Source organism: Zalophus californianus, chromosome 16 (assembly GCF_009762305.2).
Source record: "Zalophus californianus isolate mZalCal1 chromosome 16, mZalCal1.pri.v2, whole genome shotgun sequence".
Taxonomy (NCBI): domain Eukaryota; kingdom Metazoa; phylum Chordata; class Mammalia; order Carnivora; family Otariidae; genus Zalophus; species Zalophus californianus.
The window spans coordinates 42,952,680-42,976,016 of NC_045610.1; the positions used below are offsets into that span (position 1 = coordinate 42,952,680).

Genomic DNA, 23,337 nt, shown 5'->3' on the forward strand with positions numbered 1-23,337 from the left:
AAAATTAAAAATTAAAAAATTTTGGGGTCACCTGAGTGGCTCAGTCGGTTAAGTGTCTGCCTTTGGCTCAGGCCATGGTCCCAGGGTCCTGGGATTGAGTCCTGCATTGGGCTCCCTGCTCAGCGGGGGGCCTACTTCTCCCTCTCCCACTCCCCCTGCTTGTGTTTCCCTCTCTCGCTGTCTCTCTGTCAAAATAAATAACATCTTTAAAAAAAATAAAAATCTTTTAAAGGGACGCCTGGTTGGCTCAGTCGGTTGGGCATCTGCCTTCGGCTCAGGTCATGATCCCAGGGTCCTGGAATTGAGCCCCACATCAGGCTCCCTGCCCAGTGAGGACTCTGCTTCTCTGCCCCTCTCCCCGCTTGTATTCTCTCTCTCTCTCTCTCTCTCAAATAATATTAAAACTTTTTAAAATTAAAATTTAAAAAATTAAAAATAAAAATACATAAAATTCAATTAAAAATAAAATAATAAAATAAAATAAACTGAACTAAATCCAGGTTCCCTACTTCTTTGTTTCCTTTAAAGGAATAAAGTATTTCTTAAAATTCATTGAATTAAGAACATTTTGTTGTTTATTTCACTCCAAAGGATGCAACTTCCACCAGAACACTAAACACTTTCCTTCAAAGAAATTGTCCTCCTCAGCCAAAGATCAATAAATATTAGAACTGTGATCTGGCCAACTGGAGAAGGGGAGGGAAAAAAAAGAAAAAGAAAACATACCCTGGTATCTAGAATATACTAATACCAGTGTATTCATGTGATGGAAAAAAGGATATTCATATTTTCGAAATCAAAACCTTAAATATATATATAAATATTGAATCATTATGTAGTATACCTGAAACTAATATTTTGTATGACAATTATACCTCAGCAAAAAAATGTATATATTAATTTAAGTATTTATTTATTTATTTGAGAGAGAGCAAGCGAGCATGAGCGGGAAGGGGGTTGCAGCAGCAGGCAGAAGGAGAGGGAGAAGCAGGCTTCCCACTGAGCAGGGAGACCACGCTGGGCTTGACCCGGATCCTGACCTGACCTGAAGCTAAAGGCAGACGTTTAATCGACTGAACCACCCAGGTGACCCCTGCCAAAATTTTTTTAAAAAGAAAAAAACTTTATGTTTCATTAACCAACCTGAATTGTACTTTGTATATTTTAAAAGGTAATTTTACTTCTATAATGACAAAAGTACTAAAATGTGCATATCTAAACATGCATCTCTCGCTAAAATGTGAAGCTATTACGACTTATCATTACTGAAGAGAAAATTAGGCCAAATATAAAAATTCACTGACTACAGCCACCTTGTTTCTGAGAAAACCCCTCATGAGTCAGTTTTGATTTGAAAATAATATACTAATCTACAAAACTGGCCCAAAGAATTGGATTGAAGACAAATACCTTTTTTTTTTTAAGATTTTATTTATTTATTTGGCAGAGAGAGATAAAGCGAGAGCGGGAACACAAGCAGGGGGAGTAGGAGAGGGAGAAGCAGGCTTCTCGCTGAGCAGAGAGCCCGATGTGGGGCTCAATCCCAGGACCCTGGAATCATGACCTGAGCCAAAGGCAGACGCTTAATGACTGAGCCACCCAGGCGCCCCAGAGAAATACTTTTTTGAGAAATGCTGCTTTTAGAAACTCCAGAAATACAACAATTGGGAAGAAAATATTAAAAAACAACCATAATTTGGTAAAGAGCCACACTTCAAAATCATGATTTCCCCATAGAAACAAATTAGAAATCAAGAAGCTTTCAAAGTGATTAAAACACTGGTTGGACAGTCAATAGATAAAAGAACACCTCAATTTCTTTCTGCTGCCTTTCCCCTCAGTAAGACTGATTCAACAACAAATATTCATTACAAATATTTATTGAACTGCTACTACACTGTTGGGAGGCATTGTGCATATGGCAGTGATCAACACAAAGTCTAAACCCCCACTAATTACCAATAGTTAGACAAAATAATCTTACCAACTTAAACTTCTGGCATGGGACAGGGGGAACAGAACATTTATAGAGCCAACGCATATACCTGAAAACACTTAAAAGTATCTGATGTTCTCTTATGATGTCTAAAATAGTCTTCAAAGACTGATCCTAATGAAGCAGAAATATAAAAGCCATCAAAGTCACAATATCTACTTCCAAAAGGCTACTAAACTGATTAAGACCGAGAGCCTGTCCTGACATCTTTAAATCTATTTACTTCTTACTTTTAGAAACTTGAAGAGATGTATGAAATATGCTGATTTGCAAAACTATTCAAAGCAGGACTCTTAGTAAGCTATGTTAATGCATTTAAATATAATTTCATTTATTAAAACAATGATTACACACAACTCACAGAAACACTGAGTAAAAAATGGTACATCTATTTCCATGCCAAAGCATCATTTTTACAAATTTCTCCTGAAAATAAGTCTTCAGTACCATAAAAACAATGATTACTTTCAGCATCATTTAAGTATTTTTTTAGTAACTATAATATGATAAATGCTACCTCCCTGAAACACTAACTGGAAACATTAAGCACATTAACTATTCCTTACAAGTTTCTAAGTTGTTTTTTTTTTTTTATATTTTATTCATTTATTTGAGAGAGAATGAGAGAGAGAGAGAAAGCACAAGCAGGAGGAGAGAGAGAAGCAGGCTCCCCACTGAGCAGGGAGCTGGACACGGGGTTCAATTCCAGGACCCCAAGCTCATGACCTGAGCAGAAGGCAGATGCTTAACTGACTGAGCCACCCAGACACCCCCAGAGTTCCTAAGATTTAAAAAAAAAAAAAAAGACTTCCTACTCAATAGAATTCAAATTCTCTAGTACAGAACTAACTATATTGTCATAGCCAGTTTAGTGATCTATACAACAGCCAGATTAATTTGATTTTCAAATACAGATGTTTTCTAAGGGCACAGAAATTTAACTGTGACCTAAAGGAATCTCCATCCTTCCATCTTACCAGGGTATCAAATCTGGCTTTCCAAGATAAAACAGTTCAGTTTTAATCACATAGCCTAATATTACTAAACAAGGACAGAGGAGAGGCAAAAAGGTATTACCAATGAACATGTTATGGAATCAGAATGTTAAACCTGAAAAGGATATCTCTTCAAGGATGACATGAGATACCCAAGCCCTTAGAAGAGATTAATAAAGGGAGTTCGTGAGGTGATTTCAATTAAAAAAAAAATCACCTAAAGAAAAATCATACTTTTACTCCAAATAAGATTTTTTTTAGCTCAAATTATATCAACTCATGGAAGGCGGTCTCATAGTAACCATAATGCAAAGATCAATTTATTTTTTAAATGGGAAAATCAGCTTAATAAATACAATTTCAGGGAGGCCCCTGGGTACTTCAGTCAGTTAAGCATCAGACTGATTCTTCATTTTGGCTCAGGTTGTGATCTCAGGGTCGTGAGATCAAGCCCCGCATCAGGCTCCACGTTAGGCATGAGCCTGCTTGGGATCCTCTATCTCTCCATCTGCCCCTCCCCGCACCCTGCCCATGCAGGTACACATTCTTGCTCTCTGAAAACAAAACAAAACCATACATACATACAATTTCTGGTTAAAATAACCCCAAAAGACATGGGGCTCAGGGTGAAAGGGAAAAATATTAGGTCCCTATTTAAAAAAAAATGTTGGGTAACACTTCTATGCCCTGAGTTTTATTGATGTTTGTATCCCAAATAACTAACACAGTATCTGGGATAGAGTGGTGTTCAATTAAAAAGCATTTGTTGACTCAAAAGAATGAACATGTACATAGTGGGTCTAGAACTTGTTCAGGTCTATGTATTTAGTCATCATAGCGCTTTCTGCTTCATGCCATGAAATTCTGGTAATTTAACTGTCTTGTAATCAAGTAATTATTTCATCAAAAAGAACATAAGGCTGCATTAAACAGGCCATATCTCAAAAAATATGTAAGGTATTATAAAGAAATATTTGAATTTTGCATTACTGTTCATTAGAGACTTGTTCAATTTGTTTTATCTACTGTCCATTTGTTAGCGATCAAAAATGCAGGCATCACATGCTTAAGGAGTTAGATAGACTTAAGGCTCACTTCAATATTTTTTAAGCTTATTTATTTACTTAAGTAATCTCTACATCCAACATGGGGCTCAAAATCACAACCCTGAGATCAAGAGTCACATGGTATTCTGACTGTACCAGTAAGGCACCCTGGCTCACTTCAATTCTCAGAAAGTTTAGAGTGGAAAATATCTGAATAGAGAATATTTGGGAGAGTTATATAGATAGTAGTGAATCCTACGGCATTGTAATAACCCAACAATCCAACACCTTCTTAGAGCTGTATTCTCTTACTATTGGTTAATAAGCTTTCCATTACTACACTGAGAATTTTTTACTATTCCAGGATCCCTCAATAACCCAAAAGACTTTTCAGCTTCATTTAAACTGCTCCACCTTTACTTTCCCAATAATCCTCTTCTCCCCAGTTGATCTTTATGTTTTTTTAAGATTTTATTTATTTACTTGACAGAGAGAGACATAGCGAGAGAGGGAACACAAGCAGGGGGAGAGGGAGAAGCAGGCCCCGCACCAAGCAGGGAGCCCGATGCAGAGCTTGACCCCAGGACCCCCGGGACCACGACCCGAGCCGAAGGCAGACGCCCAACAACTAAGCCACCCAGGTGCCCCTATTTTTTTTCCCTATACTTTTCTAGGTAATCCCCAAAAAAGGCTGGGCTACAAAATCTCAGTTCTCCAATAAGAAATAATTTCTAACCACTTGTGTCACCTTTGACAGCCAGAGCCTGAGTCTCAGTAGCCTCCCCCACAAAATGGATATTATCCTCACTTTCAGGTTTGGTATGCAGATCAAGATATAACCAACAGAAGATGCTTTGTAAACCATAAATCACCATGTAGGATGTTGAACTCTACACCAATTATCTCCTTAAGGCTTCAGAAAATTTTTTTAAATAAAAAAAATTTAAAAAGAGAAAGAAAATTTTTAAAAAATCAATGTTTTCCTTTCATTTCCAAATTTAGCATTTTTTAAAATAAAATGAATGATACTCTAAAATAGAAGCTGTGACCAATTATAATATTTTACATGCAATTTGATGATAATGAAATCTCTATTTACAGATGGGAAAAAGTTATTATCCAGGATCAAAACCAAAGAATCATCCAAAAATGTTTCCCATATACCATTCCATTAACAAAATGAGACTGAGTATGAAAAGCAATGTTACATAAATATTAAATCCAAGCCAAAAGAATGAACCTAAAGAAGCGTAATTTTAGGGGCACCTGGGTGGCTCAGTTGGTTAAGCGGCTGCCTTTGGCCCAGGTCATGATCCCAGGATCCTGGGATGGAGCCCCACGTCGGGCTCCCTGCTCGGTGGGGAGTCAGCTTCTCCCTCTCCCTCTGCCCCTTTCCCCTGCTCGTGCTCTCTCGCGCTCTCAAATAGATAAAATCTTTAAAAAACCAAAACATAATTTCAACAAAACCTTCTCCAAATTAAATATATAGTTCAAATCATCTAAGAAAATATATTTAGCCTAAACAAAACTGAATAAACATTGTCAAGATGTTCACTATTTTACTATTATTGTCACCTGGAAGACAATAGCAGCTATATGTGTACTGAAGGGCAAGATACTAATCCACAGTGTGTCAAATTTGTAATAGATCAAGTCCACATGGAATATAAGAATAAACTCAGAATGTCAAGTAGATTGAAATTACTAAAAAATCCCCAATTTCCTTCGGAGTCTCTGCTAAGAGTCCAGAGATCCTAGGTCATCCTTAGAATTTTTTTTTTTTTTACAGTTCTAAAAATCTGATTCCATACAGCTTTGAAAGCAATTTTGTCTCTTCCTAGTTCCTATTTCTCAAATATTGGTTCACTAGTGAATTTTTATATTTTCAAATATTTCTACTTGATTGGACTATTCTACTTACAAGAAATCATTATCACTACATACTCTATATTGCTTTTTATCTTATATTTTTAAAAGATTTTATTTATTTGACAGACAGCGAGTGAGCACAAGCAGGGGGAGCAGCAGGCAGAGGGAGAGGGAGAAGCAGGCTCCCCACTGAGCAGGGAGCCCGAAGCAGGGCTTGATCCCAGGACCCTGGGATCATGACCTGAGCCGAAGGCAGCCGCTTAACGCACTGAGCCACCCAGACACCTCTATATTGCTTACTTTAAGAGTCTCTTGGAGGGGCGCCTGGGTGGCACAGTCCCTTAAGCATCAGACTCTTGGTTTCAGGTAGGTCGTGATCTCAGGGTCCTGAGATCAAGCTCCCAGATGGGCTCCATGCTCAGTGCCAAGTCAGCTTGAGACTTTTTCTCCTTTATCCCCCACCCCCCGGCACTCTCTCTAAAATAAATAAATCTTTAAAAAAAAAAAAAAGTTTCTTGGACACTCACTTTCTTGCCTAAGTAAGAAATCCAGTTTCTACATGAACCAGTTTCCTTGATAACAATGCAATTTAAAAAAAATTATGCAAATTAACCTAGGCCAAGAAGTCCATAATACGGTGGGAAACAATGTAAATCGGGCTAAGGATAATACTATTAAGAAAAATAAACAGCATTACACTAATTCAGACCCAAAATCACTAATACATTTTAGATGACTAAAAGAACCAACTGTCTACCCTACTTGCTATAGTGAAAGTATTTTCTCAGAAGCCTATTTCATTCACATGGCTCCGAGCAAATTCTTTGGGGGAGCTTGTTTAAAACGTAATCTCCTGGGGCACCTGGGTGGCTCAGCTGGTTAAGTGTCCGATTCTTGATCTTGGCTAAGATCTCAATTTCACAGTTTTGAGTTCAAGCCCTGTGTTGGGCTCCATGCTGGGCATGAGGCCTACTTAAAAAAAATAAATAAAAAATAAAAAGCAAAAATAAAAATGTAATTTCCTGAACCCCACCCAGACCCGCTGAATTGTGCTGGTTGGGAATCTACATTTTTAACAAGTACCCAAGGTGATTCTGTGGCTCATTAGAGTTTGAAACCATTAAGTCTAATGGAAAAAGTACTGGAGTAGAGGTCAAAAGATTTGTGCATTTATAAACACAGCTCATAGCCTTAGCAGTCTGACCATGGAAAATACTTAAGTTTCTCAATCTATTAAGTGGCATTATCTCCCACTTTACATATTGAGGAGGAAAATGAGATCGAATACAGGTATAAAACTTATATACCATCATGTTCAATTCCCTAAACCTCCAAATCTTTTTTAAAATACAGGTATACTGAGGGTATAGCAAGGAAACACTGCTTACTAGTTACAGAGCTCAAACTCAAACCCAGGTCAAATTTCAAATGAGATCATAAAGTGGTAACCTAAAGTGGGTCAAATCTAAGTCTTCCATATGTTTTGTTTATCCCAAATTATTTTAAACTTTTCTTTTTTTAAAAAGATTTTATTTATTTATTTGACAGTGAGAGAGGGAACACAAGCAGGAGTGGGAGAGGGAGAAGCAGGTCTCTCGCTGAGCAGAGAGCTTGATGCGGGGCTCGATCCCAGGACCCTGCGATCATGACCTGAGCCAATGGCAGACACTTAACGACTGAGCCACCCAGGCACCCCTCAAATTATTTTAAACTTTGAGCCAATATTTATCAAGTAGGAAACTGACCAAAAAATATCTAGATTTCTGGTTCCTTTTAAAAAATTCAGAAGCTCTGGGGTGCCTGGGTGGCTCAGTCGAGCTTCTGACTCCTGATTTTGGCTCGGGTTGTGATCTCTGCGATCAAGCCTCATGTGGGGCTCTGCACTCGGTGGGGAGTCTGCTTGAGATTCTCTCTCTCCCTCTACCCTGCCCCTCCCCTCCCCATGTGTGCACTCTCTCTCTCAATCACTCTAACAAATAAACCTTTAAAAAAAAAGGCACCTGGGGGCGCTGGGTGGCTCAGTTGGTTAAGCGACTGCCTTCAGCTCAGGTTATGATCCTAGAGTCCCGGGATCGAGTCTCGCATCGGGCTCCGTGCTCGGCAGGGAGTCTGCTTCTCCCTCTGACCCTCCCTCCTCTCACGTGCTATCTCTCTCATTCTTTCTCTCAAATAAATAAATAAAATCTTTAAAAAAAAAAAAAGGTGCCTGGGTGGCTCAGCAGGTTAAGCATCTGCCTTCGCCTCACGTAGGATCAAGCCCCACATCAGGCTCCCTGCTTAGGGAGCCTGCTTCTCCCTCTTCCTTTGCAGTGCTCTCACTCTCTCTCAAATAAATAAAATCTTTTTTAAAAAGCTTAAAAGTGCCAGCAGAGAAATATAAAGTATAAGAAATTGAGAAAAAGGGATGGGGCACCTGGGTGGCTAAGTCATTAAGCGGCTGCCTTTGGTTCAGGTCGATTGAGATCGAGCCCAGTGTTGGTCTCCCTGCTTCTCCCTCTGCCTGCTGCTTCCCCTATTGTCCTCTCTCTCTAATAAATAAATAAATAAATAAAATCTTAAAAATAAAGGAAGGAAGGAAGGAAGGAAGGAAGGAAGGAACTAAGGAAGGAAGGGAAAGGGAAGAAATTAGAATATAAAACAGAAGTTCTTACCACTCAATCTAGCCTTAAGTTTCTAGTGACTTTATACAAATTTATGTTAGTCATGAATAATATATGTAACTACTTTAAGAGCCTTAAGAAAAAAAATCACATTCACAGGTATCTCTATAATTTTTTTGGCCAGAATAACTGCTGCGTATTTCAATTCTCTAATATTTGCATTTCTCACCACCATCATATCTTTCCAGAACAGAGAAGTGAGCCACCACAGACTTTAGGTACACTATAGCATATTGATTAAAATCATAGTTTTGGCACCACTATTCTACCACTTATTTGCTATAAGATCTTGGGCAAAGCATTGCTCATAATGTCAATTTCCTCATCTAAAAAACAGGAATGGTATCTACCTGAAAGAGGATTTATTTAGATAATCCACATGTAAGCACTCACTGAACACTTAATAAATGCTAGTGGCTATTATAAAGGACTAACACTAAACCCAGTGAACAAGAGCTTGCCAGTCAGGCATATGCATGAACTAACTATACACTGTGCTTCTTGGCTGATTTATCATCCTTCATATTTGTATCTTCTTTTCCATTTCCATTGCCATCACTCTAAGTCCTCATCAACTCATACCCAGACAACTCTCTAAACAGTCTTTCATTCATCTTCAGACATACTTTGATCCATACTAGTATTTAACTTCTACCAAAAATGTCCTGGTTTGGTGTATTGGAAAGAAGAATAGATCACAAATCAGAGAATTTGGAGCTGGGTTTCAGCACTATCACAAAGACATTCTGAAACCCTAAACCTCAATTTCTCCATCTGTAAAATGAATTTTAGATAAAATTATCTTTCATATCTCTTTTTCCTATAAAAGTCTCTCCGATCAAAAACTGCCTTTGGCTTACAAAATAAAGTTCTAAATTGGAACAGTATTAAAACCTTCTGCATCAGTGTGGATAGGTAAAAGCATAGTTTTGAAATGCAAAAAACCAAGGTTTGAATTCTGATACTGTCATTTACTGGTTGCTTATTCTTGGGCAGCTTACTAAGCTTCTCTAAGCCTCAGTTTCTTCTGCAAAATAAAAACAGCAATTATCTCACAGACTTATAAGAATTAAATAATTTGTTAAGTGCTTAGCACATAGTAAACACTCAATAAGTATCTGGTTTGTGCCTATTCAAACCAGTTTCCCATCACTGCCTTCTACTTATGGCTTCCAAACTGCTCTTGGAAACCTAAAACTTTGCTTCAACCAAAACAACTGTGTCATTCACCGACCCCCACCCCACCTTTCATATATTAAGGTTCAACATCAAAAAAATATTTGGAGAGGTTCTTCTAAAAATAATATGAAAGGTGTGTGGGGGGATGGGGTAAGTGGGTGATGGGCATTAAGGAGGGCATGTGATCTAATGAGCACTGGGTGTTACATGCAACTGATGAATAACTGAACTCTACCTCTGAAACTAATGATACACTACATGTTAACTAACTGAATTTAAATAAATTTTTTAAAAAAAAGAAATGAAAAATAAATAAAAACCATATGAAAGGTCTATATGGGCATTCCCCACTCCAGCCAGCCATGGAGTAATCACCTATTTGTATACATCAGTATCTTCTGTCTTTGGTAATATCCATTCCTCCCTCCTCAAGACTTCACTGTGAAGTTTTACCTAGTCATTCCTTCTTCTGAGGACTTACAGCATTTACGCTAAGATTTTCCCCCTTAACTCCTAAAATGAATAGCAAACTCTATGAGTAAGGGCAGTATCTTACAATATTATATACACTCTTTATAATGGTCTCTTGAACACAGTAAATATTCAATAAATGTGCAAATAACTCCATGTAATTCTTCACCAGTGTCTCCTTAAAAGTAATCTACCTTGATAAAGTCCAATCTGCTTCTGTAACTAGTTCACTCTCTTTTCTTAGTTAAAAAAAAGGGGGGGTGCTGGCTGGCTGAGTCAGAAGAGCATATGACTCTTGGTCTCAGGGTTGTGAGTTTAAAAGCCCAGGTTAAGTACAGAGATTACTTAACAAAATCTTTTAAAAAGATAAATAAATAATAAGTTTACCCAGATTCACTTAAAAAAATAGCTTTCTATATTTATTTATTTATATTTTTTAGCTTTCTATATTTAATTGTTCCAAATTTCATTTGAAAAATTGGCCGCATCTTTTCTGGTTATTTTGCCACAAACTTAACATATATTTAATGTCTTTTGATGTATCTTTTAAATGTGATGATCTCTATACTGAGAAACGTAGTCCATACAGAATTTAAGTTCACTATTTCCCCTTCTCCTCTCCCCCAATCCCTCTCCCTTTTTAAGTCTAGCCCTAAAGCCCAGACCTCTTACTGCAGACTGCTAATTCTAATGTTATTTACTAAATGGGCTTCCTCTTCTTCATATTAACGAAATCCCATTCAGAAGGTCACAGGTTTTACAGAATCTGTACTTTACCAAATTTGATACACGAATACTAAAATTATGCTTGCCATTGGCAACTGTGTAAAGACTGCAAAGATCAGGGGCGCCTGGGTGGCCCAGTCATTAAGCGTCTGCCTTTGGCTCAGGTCATGGGCCCAGGGTCCTGGGATCGAGCCCCACATCAGGCTCCCTGCTTGGCGGAAAGCCTGCTTCTCCCTCTCCCACTCCCCCTGCATGTGTTCCCTCTCTCGCTGGGTCTCTCTCTGTCAAATAAATAAAATCTTAAAAAAAAAAAAAAAAGACTGCAAAGATCATTTAATGAGCAGGGAAAAGAGATAATTCAACTACAGGCTCCTTCACCTAGACCAGCTTCAAGTATAAATAACTAAGCCCTTCTGACAATCCATACCTTCGTGCTGGGGGAGCTACATGGCTGTCTTCCCCCAACTACTCTTATTTCCAGTTATCAACGTTTTCTGAGAAGAGCAAAGATATACATATAGGAACATTGATTTCAAAGTTATGCTTATACTTGAACGGCAGAGACTCAGTAGCTATATGACCTTTCCAAAACTGTTCCTTCATTTATGAAATGATTATACTATTTCATTAAGTGGAACATACAAAACATTTAGATTCTAAATCAATGTACACGAAATGTACTAAGTGTAATTTCCTTTTCAAAAAGAAAAATAAATTTCAAAGGGAAACTAATATAAAAGGACAACAACTTAGATTTTACAAAGACCCTATCCACAAAATTTATCTACGTCATTATAATATTAAAGGAAAGCTTATTGGGACACCTGGCTGGCTCAGTCAGTAGAGCACCCCTGATCTTGGGGTTGTGAGTTCGAGCCCCATGTTGAGTATAGAGATTGCTTAAAAAAAAAATTAAAAAAAAAAAAAAAAGGAAACAAAAAAAAGGGAAAACTTATTTTTCTCAGCCAAAGAATTATTTTTCTTAGGAAGTCAGTGAAGTTTTAAAGATCAACATTCTAGTTTAACAATAAAGTCTATTTTTTCCTTTTTTCTTTTTTAAAGGGAGGGGGTGGGGGGAAGAATCTTAAGCAGGCTCCACGCCCAGCACAGAGCCCAACACTAGGCTCGATCTAACAACCCTGAGATCATGACCTTAGCTGAAATCAAGAGTCGATGCTTAACTGACTGATCAGTTGATCAACTGTCAGTTGATTAACTGACCAAGGCCCCAGTAAAGTCTAAAATGTAACACTACATATTTCTATTCTGTTGTATTGAATCTAAGTCTAGTTTTCCTTCAATCATAAAATGTAAGAACACTGCTATTACTAGCTAATGCAGGCCCTACCCAACTATATTCACCATTTATTTGCTAAATGAAACTAGAGCAGGGATGAGGGAAGCGACATATACCTAAAAACAAAAAACACACCCTACTTTACTACTCTGCTCTAATTTTGCCTACTCTTTTTCAAAATAATTTTCTCTCTATATTTTTTTAAAAGATTTTTTATTTATTTATTTGACAGAGAGAGAGAGATAGCAAGAGCAGGAACACAAGCAGGGAGAGTGGGAGAAGGAGAAGCAGGCTTCCCGCTGAGCAGGGAGCCCGATGCAGGGCTCGATCCCAGGACCCTGGGATCATGACCTGAGCCGAAGGCAGACGCTTAACGACAGCCACCCAGGTGCCCCTATATAGAGATTTTTTTAAAGTAGGCTCCATGCCCAGAGCGCAGCCCAACGTGGGGCTTGAACTCACAACTCTGAGATCAAGACCTGAGCTCAAGGGTAGGACACTTAACCGACCGAGCTACCCAGGTGCCCCAACTTTTATATTTTTAAATAGCAATGTAAGTATATCACATCAAATTTTAAAAGAATACAATAAAAAGCAACTCAGTTTCCCTTCAGAGTCTGCCTTTACAAGGAGTTTTCTCTGCATAGTCAAGAAAATACAAACATAAATATACAGGTATACCTCACAGAATGTACCTGTTTAAGGCTTCATAGTAGAGTGCCTCAGTTCATGACTCTCAACACGATATTATTCAGCCAATGATTTTAGATAGTAAAATGTTTATATTTCATTCTCAAAAACCTAATTCAGCATTTTTAAGAAAAAGATATGCAGAAATCTGGAAATACATTCCACATACACTAGAACTTTGGAAAGCTTCTTAAGTATCTATAAACGGGACAGACATGTTACTACACAACCATATTAATTATCTGGCAATAAGGAAGAAATGTTTAGGCAATGTCCTAGCAATTTTTTAAATTTTTAAAATATACATTTATATATTTGTTATTTTTATATATTTATTTTTAAATAATATTTTTATATATTTTTATATATTTGTCAGAGAGAGAGAGACAGAGAGAGAGAGAGTGCGCACAAGCAGAGGGAGCAGCAGGCAGAGGGAGCACAAGCAGAGGGAGCGGCAGGCAGAGCAGCTCCCTGCTGAGCAGGGAGCCCGATGCGGGGCTCCATCCCAGGACCCTGGAATCATGACCTGAGCCGAAGGCAGCCACTTAATGACTGAGCCCACCCAGGCGTCCCCCTGGCAATTTCTTAAAAAATTCACAAATAGCTGTATCTTGAAAATTGGCTGGGGGTTTTGGGATTGACAGGTAACTCATTTTAAATAATAGTAAATAGATACCTAAGTAAGGTATCTAAGGTCTTCACACAGGTAGGTGGTCTGATTTCGGGGAACAAAATACTGATTTTAAGCAGGAGATGTGTATCTATCAGTATATATATATATATATATATATATATATATATATATGTATATATATGACTGTGTGTATATCTATGTATGCAATATAACACAAATGGTAGTTTAATATATACCACACACTGTTCTATACATTCCTTTCTACTTATTGTACCTTGGAAATTGTTCTACATATAACAAATACATACTAAACTACTTCAATCCTTTTAAAGCAGCATGGTTTCCCTTTATACCATTTTAGTATTCTATTTTTTCAAATACAAAATGCCATTAACCACAAAACACAATTATTTTATATGCCCAAAAGAAATTTAAGAGTTGCCAATTATAACCATAATGCCATTAACAAGATGCATTTAAGTTTCCCTTTATTAAAATATGAAAAAAATGTCTTGGAATCAATGAAATATGAACTGTTTCCAATCTTTTGTTATCACAAAATAACATGATATAATAACCTTGATCATACATTATTTTGTGCATTTCAAAGAGTTTTAAGTGAAGAACAGAAAATTAGGATTGCTGACCCCAAGGATAGATGCATTTTATTTTTAAAGATTTATTTATTTGAGGGGGGAGGGGCAGAGGGAGCGGGAGACAGAGAGCTCCAAGCCGACTTCCCGCTGAGGGTGGAGCCCAACACAGGGCTGATCCCATGACCCCGAGATCACAACCCGAGCTGAAATCAAGAGCCAGATGCCCAACGGACTGAGCCATCCAGGCACCTGAGGATACATGTATTTTAATCTTTAGGTAATTCAGGTTGTTCTCTGCAGTGGTTTACCAATTTTTATTCTTATTGGTTATGATGTAAATACGTGTTTTCCCAAAATACGACCAGGCTAATTATCTTTAACCTTTCCAATGCAAAAGTGAAATATTGTATCTTGTGGTTTTTAAAATGCGTATTTCTCTTATGAAAAGAAGTGAGAGTATTTTCATACACTTAAAGATCATTTGCATTACTTTTCTATAAACAATGTTCATATCATTTCCCCTTTCCTCTTTAGGCTATAAGTCTTTCATGTAACAGATAAATACATGAAGGAAATTTGTCCTTTGTCTATAATGAGATATTGCAAATATTTCCCCCAGTTTGTTTTTTTTTAAAATGAAATATAGTAAAATGTATCCTTTTTTTAATGGCTTCTGGGTTTGGGGTTACACTTAGAAAAGGTCTACAGCCATGCCACCCTGAATGTGACAGATCTCATCTATACTTAAAAACTTCCTTGTTCCAACATTATTTTTTTTTTTAAAGTAAGCTCTATGCTCAACTTGGGGCTTGAACTCATGATCCCAAGATCAAGAGTCGCATGCTGGGCACCTGGGTGGCTCAGTTGGTTAAGCGACTGCCTTCGGCTCAGGTCATGATCCTGGAGTCCCGGGATCGAGTCCCACATCGGAATCCCTGCTCAGCAGGGAGTCTGCTTCTCCCTCTGACCCGCTTGTGCTCTCTATTTCTCTCTCTCAAATAAATAAATAAAATCTTTAAAAAAAAAAAAAAAAAAGAGTCGCATGCTCTACCGACTGAGCCAAACAGGTGTCCCTCCAACATTATTTTAGTTTTTTTTCCAAAATTTTATTTATTTGTCAAAGAGAGAGAGCACAAGCAGGGGGAGGGGCAGGCAGAGGGAGAAGCAGGCTCCCCACTGAGCAAGGAGCCTGATGTAGGGCTCCATCCCAGGACCCTGGGATCATGACCCGAGGCGAAGGCAGCCGCTTAACCAATATATTTTTAAAATAATAATTATCGGGGCACCTGGGTGGCTAAGTCAGTTAAATGTCTGCCTTCAACTCAGGTCATGATTCCGGGGTCCTGGGACTGAGTCCCACGTTGGAATCCCTATTCAGCGGGGAGTCTGCTTCTCCCTCTCCCTCTGCCTCTCTCCCTCCCCACTTGTGCTCTCTGTCAAATAAATAAAATCTTTAAAAATAAATAAAATAAAAATAATAATTATCCCAGTGCACATCCTAATGATCTTATGGTTTCTTTCTTTTTTTAACATTTAAATAGTTTATCCATCTGGAATATATGTCAGGGTAAGGTAGCACAATGAGGATCCAACTTCTTTTTTCTGAGTGGCTATCCAGTTTTCCCAATGCCACCGTTTAGTGATTGGGGCTCTTCTTAGATTTTGTAAATTAGGCTCAGAAGTGGCAATAACTAATGACCTCAGAATTAGTGAAACAGACACCAAAATTAGGGGCTTAGAGACTATAAAATGCACACAGCATTAAAAATACAGATCCAGAAGTAAATTATCTAGCACATATTGAGCACATTATAGCTACTATACTGTAAAATTACAGACTAGCAAGACAGTGCTTCTCTATTTTTTTTTATTAATGATATTTAGGTTTCTGATTAAGACCTAAAGACAGGGGGGCACCTGGCTCAATCAATGGGTGTGTGACTCTTGATTTCAGGCTGTGAGTTTGAGCCCCATGATGGGTGTACAGATTACTTAAAAATAAAGTCTTAAGGGGCGTCTGGGTGGCTCAGTCGTTGAGCATCTGCCTTCAGCTCAGGTCATGATCCCAGGATCCTAGGAGCGAGCCCCGCATCGGCTCCCTGCTCTGTGGGAAGCCTACTTCTCCCTCTCCCACACCCCTTGGTTGTATTCCCTCTCTCGCTGTGTCTCTCTCTGTCTAATAAATAAATAAAACCGTAAAAAAAAGGAAGAGAAAAGACCTACAGATGGCTTATCTCCAATTCAGTTAAAACATCTAAATATATACTATAGAGGTGTTAATAGCAATCAGCATTTACATAGCATTTTATAATTTTTATAAAGTGATTTCACCATTTTTATTAGTTTACTTCACCCAATCACTGTGAATAAATGAGTGAAGATTTTAATTCCCATTTACTGGACTGCAAAAATAACTCAGTGATGGTAACTTGTCCCTTTTACTTAAAGTGGCAGAGCCAAACTCAAACCTAGATCTTATATTTCAAAATGTTGCTCACACTGCCTTCACATCTTACACAAAGTACTTTTACACAAAACTACACAAGATTCCCTACCTCAAGGAACTTGGGAGTGATTTGTCAGTTAAATATTCAGATTGATCACATACTTAATTCTAAGCATGGAAAGAGTACATAAAAGTATAAAACTCAAGAAACCTTCAAAGATCTACAGTAGTTTAAAAGAGCAAGACTTGGGGAACAGGAACAATTTCTTACCTACTTTGTCCTTTGCTTATGCTATTTACAGCCAGTATAGCTAGAATGCATTATTAGCTCAGTAAATATGTGTTGGTTGTCTATTACTGATTGAACCTCCTAGACAGGGTGAGATATGAAACAATTATCACACCCCATCCATTTTTCTCAGGGGCTGAACTTTTGCTTGTGATTAAAAAAAAAAAAAAAAAAATCAGCCAAATCATCAAAAAGCACCTAGACAATTTAACAAAGGAAGTTTAGGTACCCCATTTCTGGACTATATCTACCGACTAAACATTTCACAGCAAAATAAAGATTTTGAGCTGCATTCCATTTTAAAGCTGCCAGATGGTTATAAAACAATTTCAAGAAACAAATCTAGTCCAACTGCCAAAAAATACAACTATCATTCATTGTTGCTTTATTCCAAATTAAATACATCCTCTGCCTCTATAATAAGCAATTGTCCATAATATTTCTCATCAACAGGCCTTTCTCTGTATTTTTCCCTTCAGACACCCTGTCAACATATCTGTTCTACAAGTCTTTTTTTTAAATACTAGCAATCACTTATCTGCCACACACAATAAGAGTTCTTTTTTAACTTCTGAAATATCCTGGGGGCCTGGGCTCAGTCATTAAGCGTCTGCCTTCGGCTCAGGTCATGATCCCAGGGTCCTGGGATTGAGCCCCATATTGGGCTCCCTGCTCGCCGGGAGGCCTGCTTCTCCCTCTCCTACTACCCCTGCTTGTGTTCCTGCTCTTGCTAGCTCTCTGTCAAATAAATAAATAAAATTTAAAAAAAATAAACTTCTCAAGTATCTTAATACTAAGGGAGGAAAAAAATGGTAAGAATAAAGGAAATTCAAGTACAAAAATAAACCCAATTTATAAAGTATAATTTTTCTATCCTGCCAGAAAATCTCATTTTAGAGTCAGCATACCCTATTCCCTAATCTATCCAGTGACAAGATATTTGCACTGTAGCCTCCAAGGCCTGACACTCTTTGTATAAACCTTGGGTGAATAATACATAATTTTTATTTTTTTAAAAGATTTTATTTATTTGAGAGAGAGAAAGAGAGAGAGAAGGAATAGGGTGGAGGGGCAGGGGAAGAGGGAGAAGCAGACTCCCTGCTGAGCAGGGAACCAGAGTAGGGCTCCATCTCAGGACCCTGGGATCATGACCTGAGCCAAAGCCAGACACTTAACCAAATGAGCCACCCAGGCGCCCCTGGTTGAAATAAATTTTAAATGTTAACAAAATATCCTGAAGAGATCAGGTTTAAATTTTAGTGGATGGTTATGTTAAAGATTAAAAAGGAGAACTGACAATTTACAAAGCTGTGAGCCCGGAAATTACATGCAGTGCCTAGTCTAGGCAATACTAAAAAGGCATTACCATTTTCACTAGATTGACAGGGCTTTCTTCAGTGGTTATCTGTAGCAAAGGTTTGGTACAATGAAAAAAAATCTGTCATGGGGGCACCTGGGTGGCTCAGTCGGTTAAGAGACTGCCTTCGGTTCAGGTCATGATCCTGGAGTCCCGGGATCGAGTCCCGCATCAGGCTCCCTGCTCAGCAGGGAGTCTGCTTCTCCCTCTGACCCTCTTCCCTCTCGTGCTCTCTATCTCTCATTCTCTCTCTAATAAATAAATAAAATCTTTAAAAAAAAAATCTGTCATGAATTACCTCAACATGCCATAAATGTGGTTACATTCTAGGTCAGATCATGTGGGTATTATAGAAACAACTATGCAAGAGAAGTACGCACACTGTTGAATCTAACACTAAAAAATTAAAGATCCATTTACAAGACAATTAAACAGCCTTTAATGTTGGTAATAGAATAAGATTCCATTCTTCTCAAGGGTAAAGATACTGAACCAGCCATTCAAAACAGATGGGCTTTGCACAATTATTGTGAATTTAGTGAACACTACTGAACCGTATACTTTAAAATGTTTAAGATGAGGGGTGCCTGGGTGGCTCATTTGGTTAAGTGGCTGCCTTTGGCTCAGGTCATGATCTCAGGGTCCTGGGATCCGGCTTGCATTGGGCTCCCTGCTAGGCGGGGAGTCTGCTTCTCCCTCCCCCTGCTCTTATACTCTTGCTCGCTCACGTGCTTTCTCCCTCTCAAATAAATAAATAAAATCTTTTAAAAAATAAAAATAGGGCGCCTGGGTGGCTCAGTTGGTTAAGCGACTGCCTTCGGCTCAGGTCATGATCCTGGAGTCCCGGGATCGAGTCCCACATCGGGCTCCCTGCTCAGCAGAGAGTCTGCTTCTCCTTCTCACCCTCCTCCCTCTCGTGCTCTCTGTCTCTCATTCTCTCTCTCAAATAAATAAAATCTTAAAAAAAAAAAATAAAATAAAAATAAAAATAAAAATAAAATGGTGGGGCGCCTGGGTGGGGCTCAGTCGTCAAGCGTCGGCCTTCGGCTCAGGTCGTGATCCCAGGGTCTTGGGATTGAGCCCCACATCAGGCTCCCCACTCAGCGAGAAGCCTGCTTCTCCCTCTCCCCCTCCCCCTGCTTGTGTTCCCTCTCTCACTGTCTCTCTCTCTCAAATAAATAAAATCTTAAATAATAATAATAATAAAATGGCTAAGATGGGGAAAAAAAGGTTAAGATGGTAATTTTATGTGTTTTTTACCGCAATTAAAAAGAAGAAAAAAGAGATGGGCTTCAAATTCCCCTTGTAATTTAGATGAATAATGGACTTATATGCCTGCAACCATGGAGATGGGAGTTAAAATATGAATAAAACCTCCTCTTTTCAAGGAACTCAAAGTTCAAAACACAACCAAAATTCTAGACTATTCTTCTTTTTTTAAGATTTTATTTATTTATTTGATACAGAGAGCCAGAGAGCAAAAGCAGGGGTAATGGCAGAGGGAGAAGGAGAAGCAGGTTCCCCACTGAGCAGGGAGCCTGATGTGGGGCCCCATCCAAGGATCGTGGGATCACGACCCGAGCGGAAGGTAGACACCCAACTGACTGAGCCACCCAGGCGCCCCTTTTCTTAAAGTAAAAAATAAAATTTTCTATCACAGAAAAATAAGTGAGTATTCAAGTACCTCTCCTTTATTCACTCTCTCTCACTCTTTCTCTTTACCTCTGCTAGGTGTACTTGAAAGTCTCTGACGCTTAGAAATGAAAAATTCTGGGATTCAAACAGATTTGCTCTTAATTATATTCTTTGTATCAAATGCAATGAGTTCTTGTGCCACTGAGAAAACAAGTTTAATGGTAATCAAATCTTTCTATCTCCCCCCAAAATAAATTAGTGCTTAGTAATAAATACTAATTTGACTAGAACTTGTAGAATTATAATTTAAAAAGCAAAGGTTTTTGGGGTGCCTGGGTGGCTTAGTAAGTTGAGCATCCGACTGTTGGTTTCAACTCAGGTCATGATCTCAGGGTCATGAGATCGAGATCCTCATCAGGCTCCACGCTCAGGATGGGGTCTGCTTCTCCCTCTCCCTCTACTCTTCCCACCCCTGCTCTCTCCCAAATAAAATCTGACAAAAAAAAAAAAAGCAAAGATTTTAAAGACTAGAATGTCCTGCTTTATGCTCTGTCCTGTGCCCCTTAACACACATTTGAACTGATTAGACTTCCCATTCAAATTGTGAAAATCTATTTTCAAAATTCAAAGAATCAGTCAATAAAAGCACACCTCTCCCCAAAGATCCCTTTATACAATGAGACCCCCTCATGACCAGAAGTGGAAGTGCAATGATTCCCATCATTTCTGAGGTAGTGTTCATATCTGTGAAGAATAAACAGTAGCTCGTGAACATGAGGGAGCTAAAAAGTGAATGGAGTTGGTTTCCAACTAACAAGAACTCAAAAGCAGAAATGTTAGTATTTTGTTTTTATCCAAATGATTACTATAATTAAAAGAAAAATTAAATGCAATGGAAACTTTAAGCCAAATATTTTCCAGAGCCTGATCTGAACCTGAGAAATGGACCTCTGCTCAGAGAACCACAGGAAACAAACTGCTGCTTCCATTTTTTGTTTTGTGTGGGTTAATTCTCTCTACTACTACATGGATTCTGACTGCAGAGAAAAAGAACCAGGGCAATCACCAGCTTCAGGGAGAATTTGGAAAGGCAAAAATTAAATTCTGCTGTTGAATGGCTCCCTTTATAATACTGAAGCCACAATACAACATCACTAAATGACACAAAGAAAGCACACTCTGAGACTATGTGTTCTTTTTACTCCACCCACCCATAACCCCCAGCAGAAAAATTTAAAACCAGTGGAGCCATATATACACAATGTTTGACCTGAAAGTATTCATGACACAGCAGCTTACTCCTGCAAACTATTAGCTTAACAGTAACTTAAAATACAGTTATAGGAAAAATATAGACTGTTCTAGGGGAGAAAAGGCAGGGGAAAAAGCCCAAACACTTAAAAAAAAAAAAAATATATATATATATATATTCAGGCATAAGATCAAATCAAAAACATTGTTTTCTTTCTTTCTTTCTTTTTGTACATTTAAAAAACTTACCCTGAAGAGATTTTCCCAATCCCTGGCCCAGCTTCCACCCATGTTTCTGGAGTAAGCGATGTCCAATATTATCCTGACAGACAGAACAGAGAGACAAACCAAAAATATTCCAATAATATATTCTTCCCTTCCTAGTGACATTTAAACAGGTGATGAGCAAGAGATAATTCTACATATATGCATGCAAAAAGATGCTAATAATAGGGTAAATGTGCCCAACAAAAGGGGCATTAATGTAAAAAGAAATGCTGGCCAGTATTTTATATGGGAAGAACATAGGGGTAAGGGTCCTTTCTGATGGTGTGCTGGGCAACTTTTGTATATAACACTTTAAAAAGGAGAAAAAAGGGAAGGGGAAAAGGGGAAGAATACATTTATGAAGTTTAAAACTAACATTAAAAAGCATAAAATCAAGGTACTTATACAATCATATCCACCACCTAGACAGCACCACTTTAAGATTTTTTTTTTAAAGAAAATCTACACTGTGTTTACTTATTTTGTTTATGTGTCAGGCTTTCATGATACAAAGTAAGTTGTAAGTGTAAGACTGCCCCACCACTAGAAATGAAAACACAATCAGAGCAAAATCCAGGCTAGACTTGATTGGTTTTTTTAATATATATATATATATATAAAATATATAAATATTTAACTAGCATGCAGCCAATATTAAACTGAAAAAACAGTGAGGTTAGTAAAACAAGAAATTAAATTGATTAAACAGAAAAATAAAATGAGCTCAAGCACAGACTGAGTGATGCATTTCAACATGTAATCTAACAAAAATGCTAAAATGTTAGAATGAAACAGGCCTAGCAATAAGTTAACAGTAAAGAACCATTAGTGCATGTAGGGGGAAAAAACCAATATACATAATGTCTCATCTTCCTAGGAGCATATCAGAAAAGGTATTTCAATGTAAATTGTATGAAAATGCACCAGAAACAACAATTAATGTCAGCTTCTGTGTAAGGGTTCAAGATCTTAGAAACCTCTGCATACCTTTGTCCTGTTTGCTTTTTACAAATATTGTGAAGTATGTAGACAAAACTAAAATAACCATTAACTACATCAGATAAAATGCTGCTAAACTCATCGAAAGGGAAACATTTTAAAATAACAAAGTGTTCTCTATGTATTAAAATGTAATTTACATTACTAACCTGATAACATCATTTGAAAATAATCTATTTCCTGAATCAATCTATAAAGCTAAAGCCATAAATTGTTGATTTAAAATCAAATATCTCCTGTTAAACTGCTTTTTATCTTCTAGCTCCATATTCAAGGATAAAATACTCTTCAGAATTATAGAAGAAAAAAATTATTTTAGTTTTCTTTTCAGACAGTAAATTAGAAGAGGAAGATTAAGCCTCCCCAATGTTCTGTTTAAGTGGGGAGGGGGGAACAATTTCCTTCCACAAGTTTATGACATGCAAAGTGAAAACGGGAAAACTCGGCTGAGCAAATGATTATTTCAATGATCAGGTCGGCGGGGAGAGATCAGGGTATTTTTTTTTTTTTAAGATTTTATTTATTTGACAGAGACATAGCGAGAGAGGGAACACATAAGCAGGGGGAGTGGGAGAGGGAGAAGCAGGCCTCCTGCGGAGCAGGGAGCCCCCTGCGGGGCTCGATCCTAGGACCCTGGGATCATGACCTGAGCTGAAGGCAGAAGCTTAACAGCTGAGCCACCCAGGTGCCCCAAGATCAGGGTACTTTTTTAATAACAAAAAAAGAGGCAAACAATAATGGAAAATTAGTTTCAAAAAAAAGGAGGAAGAAATTTTGTTTCTAAAACAAGATACTATTATTTTAAACATATAGATACAAAATCAATATGGTGTACAAAAGGTCACTAGGAATTATTTTTTGCCAGAAACTAAAAGAATTTGAAAATGCCATGGTTATGTGTAATCCCAGGTGATGACTTCCATATTACTAGACA

The 23,337-nt window shown here is 37.9% G+C and overlaps 1 protein-coding gene across 7 annotated transcripts in view; it reads right to left on the bottom strand.

Annotated features, from left to right (window-relative positions):
• Positions 1-23,337, bottom strand: part of GPATCH8 (G-patch domain containing 8) — a 118,901-nt gene that overhangs the window by 58,682 nt on the left and 36,882 nt on the right. For 6 of the 7 annotated variants that reach the window (XM_027625568.2, XM_027625570.2, XM_027625573.2 and 3 more), the window contains one exon: positions 21,387-21,459. The exons of the other annotated variant lie outside the window; for it this stretch is intronic. In XM_027625568.2, the coding sequence (XP_027481369.1) occupies positions 21,387-21,459 (73 nt within the window). The remainder of the gene's footprint in view (positions 1-21,386; positions 21,460-23,337) is intronic. 7 annotated transcript variants of the gene reach the window in all.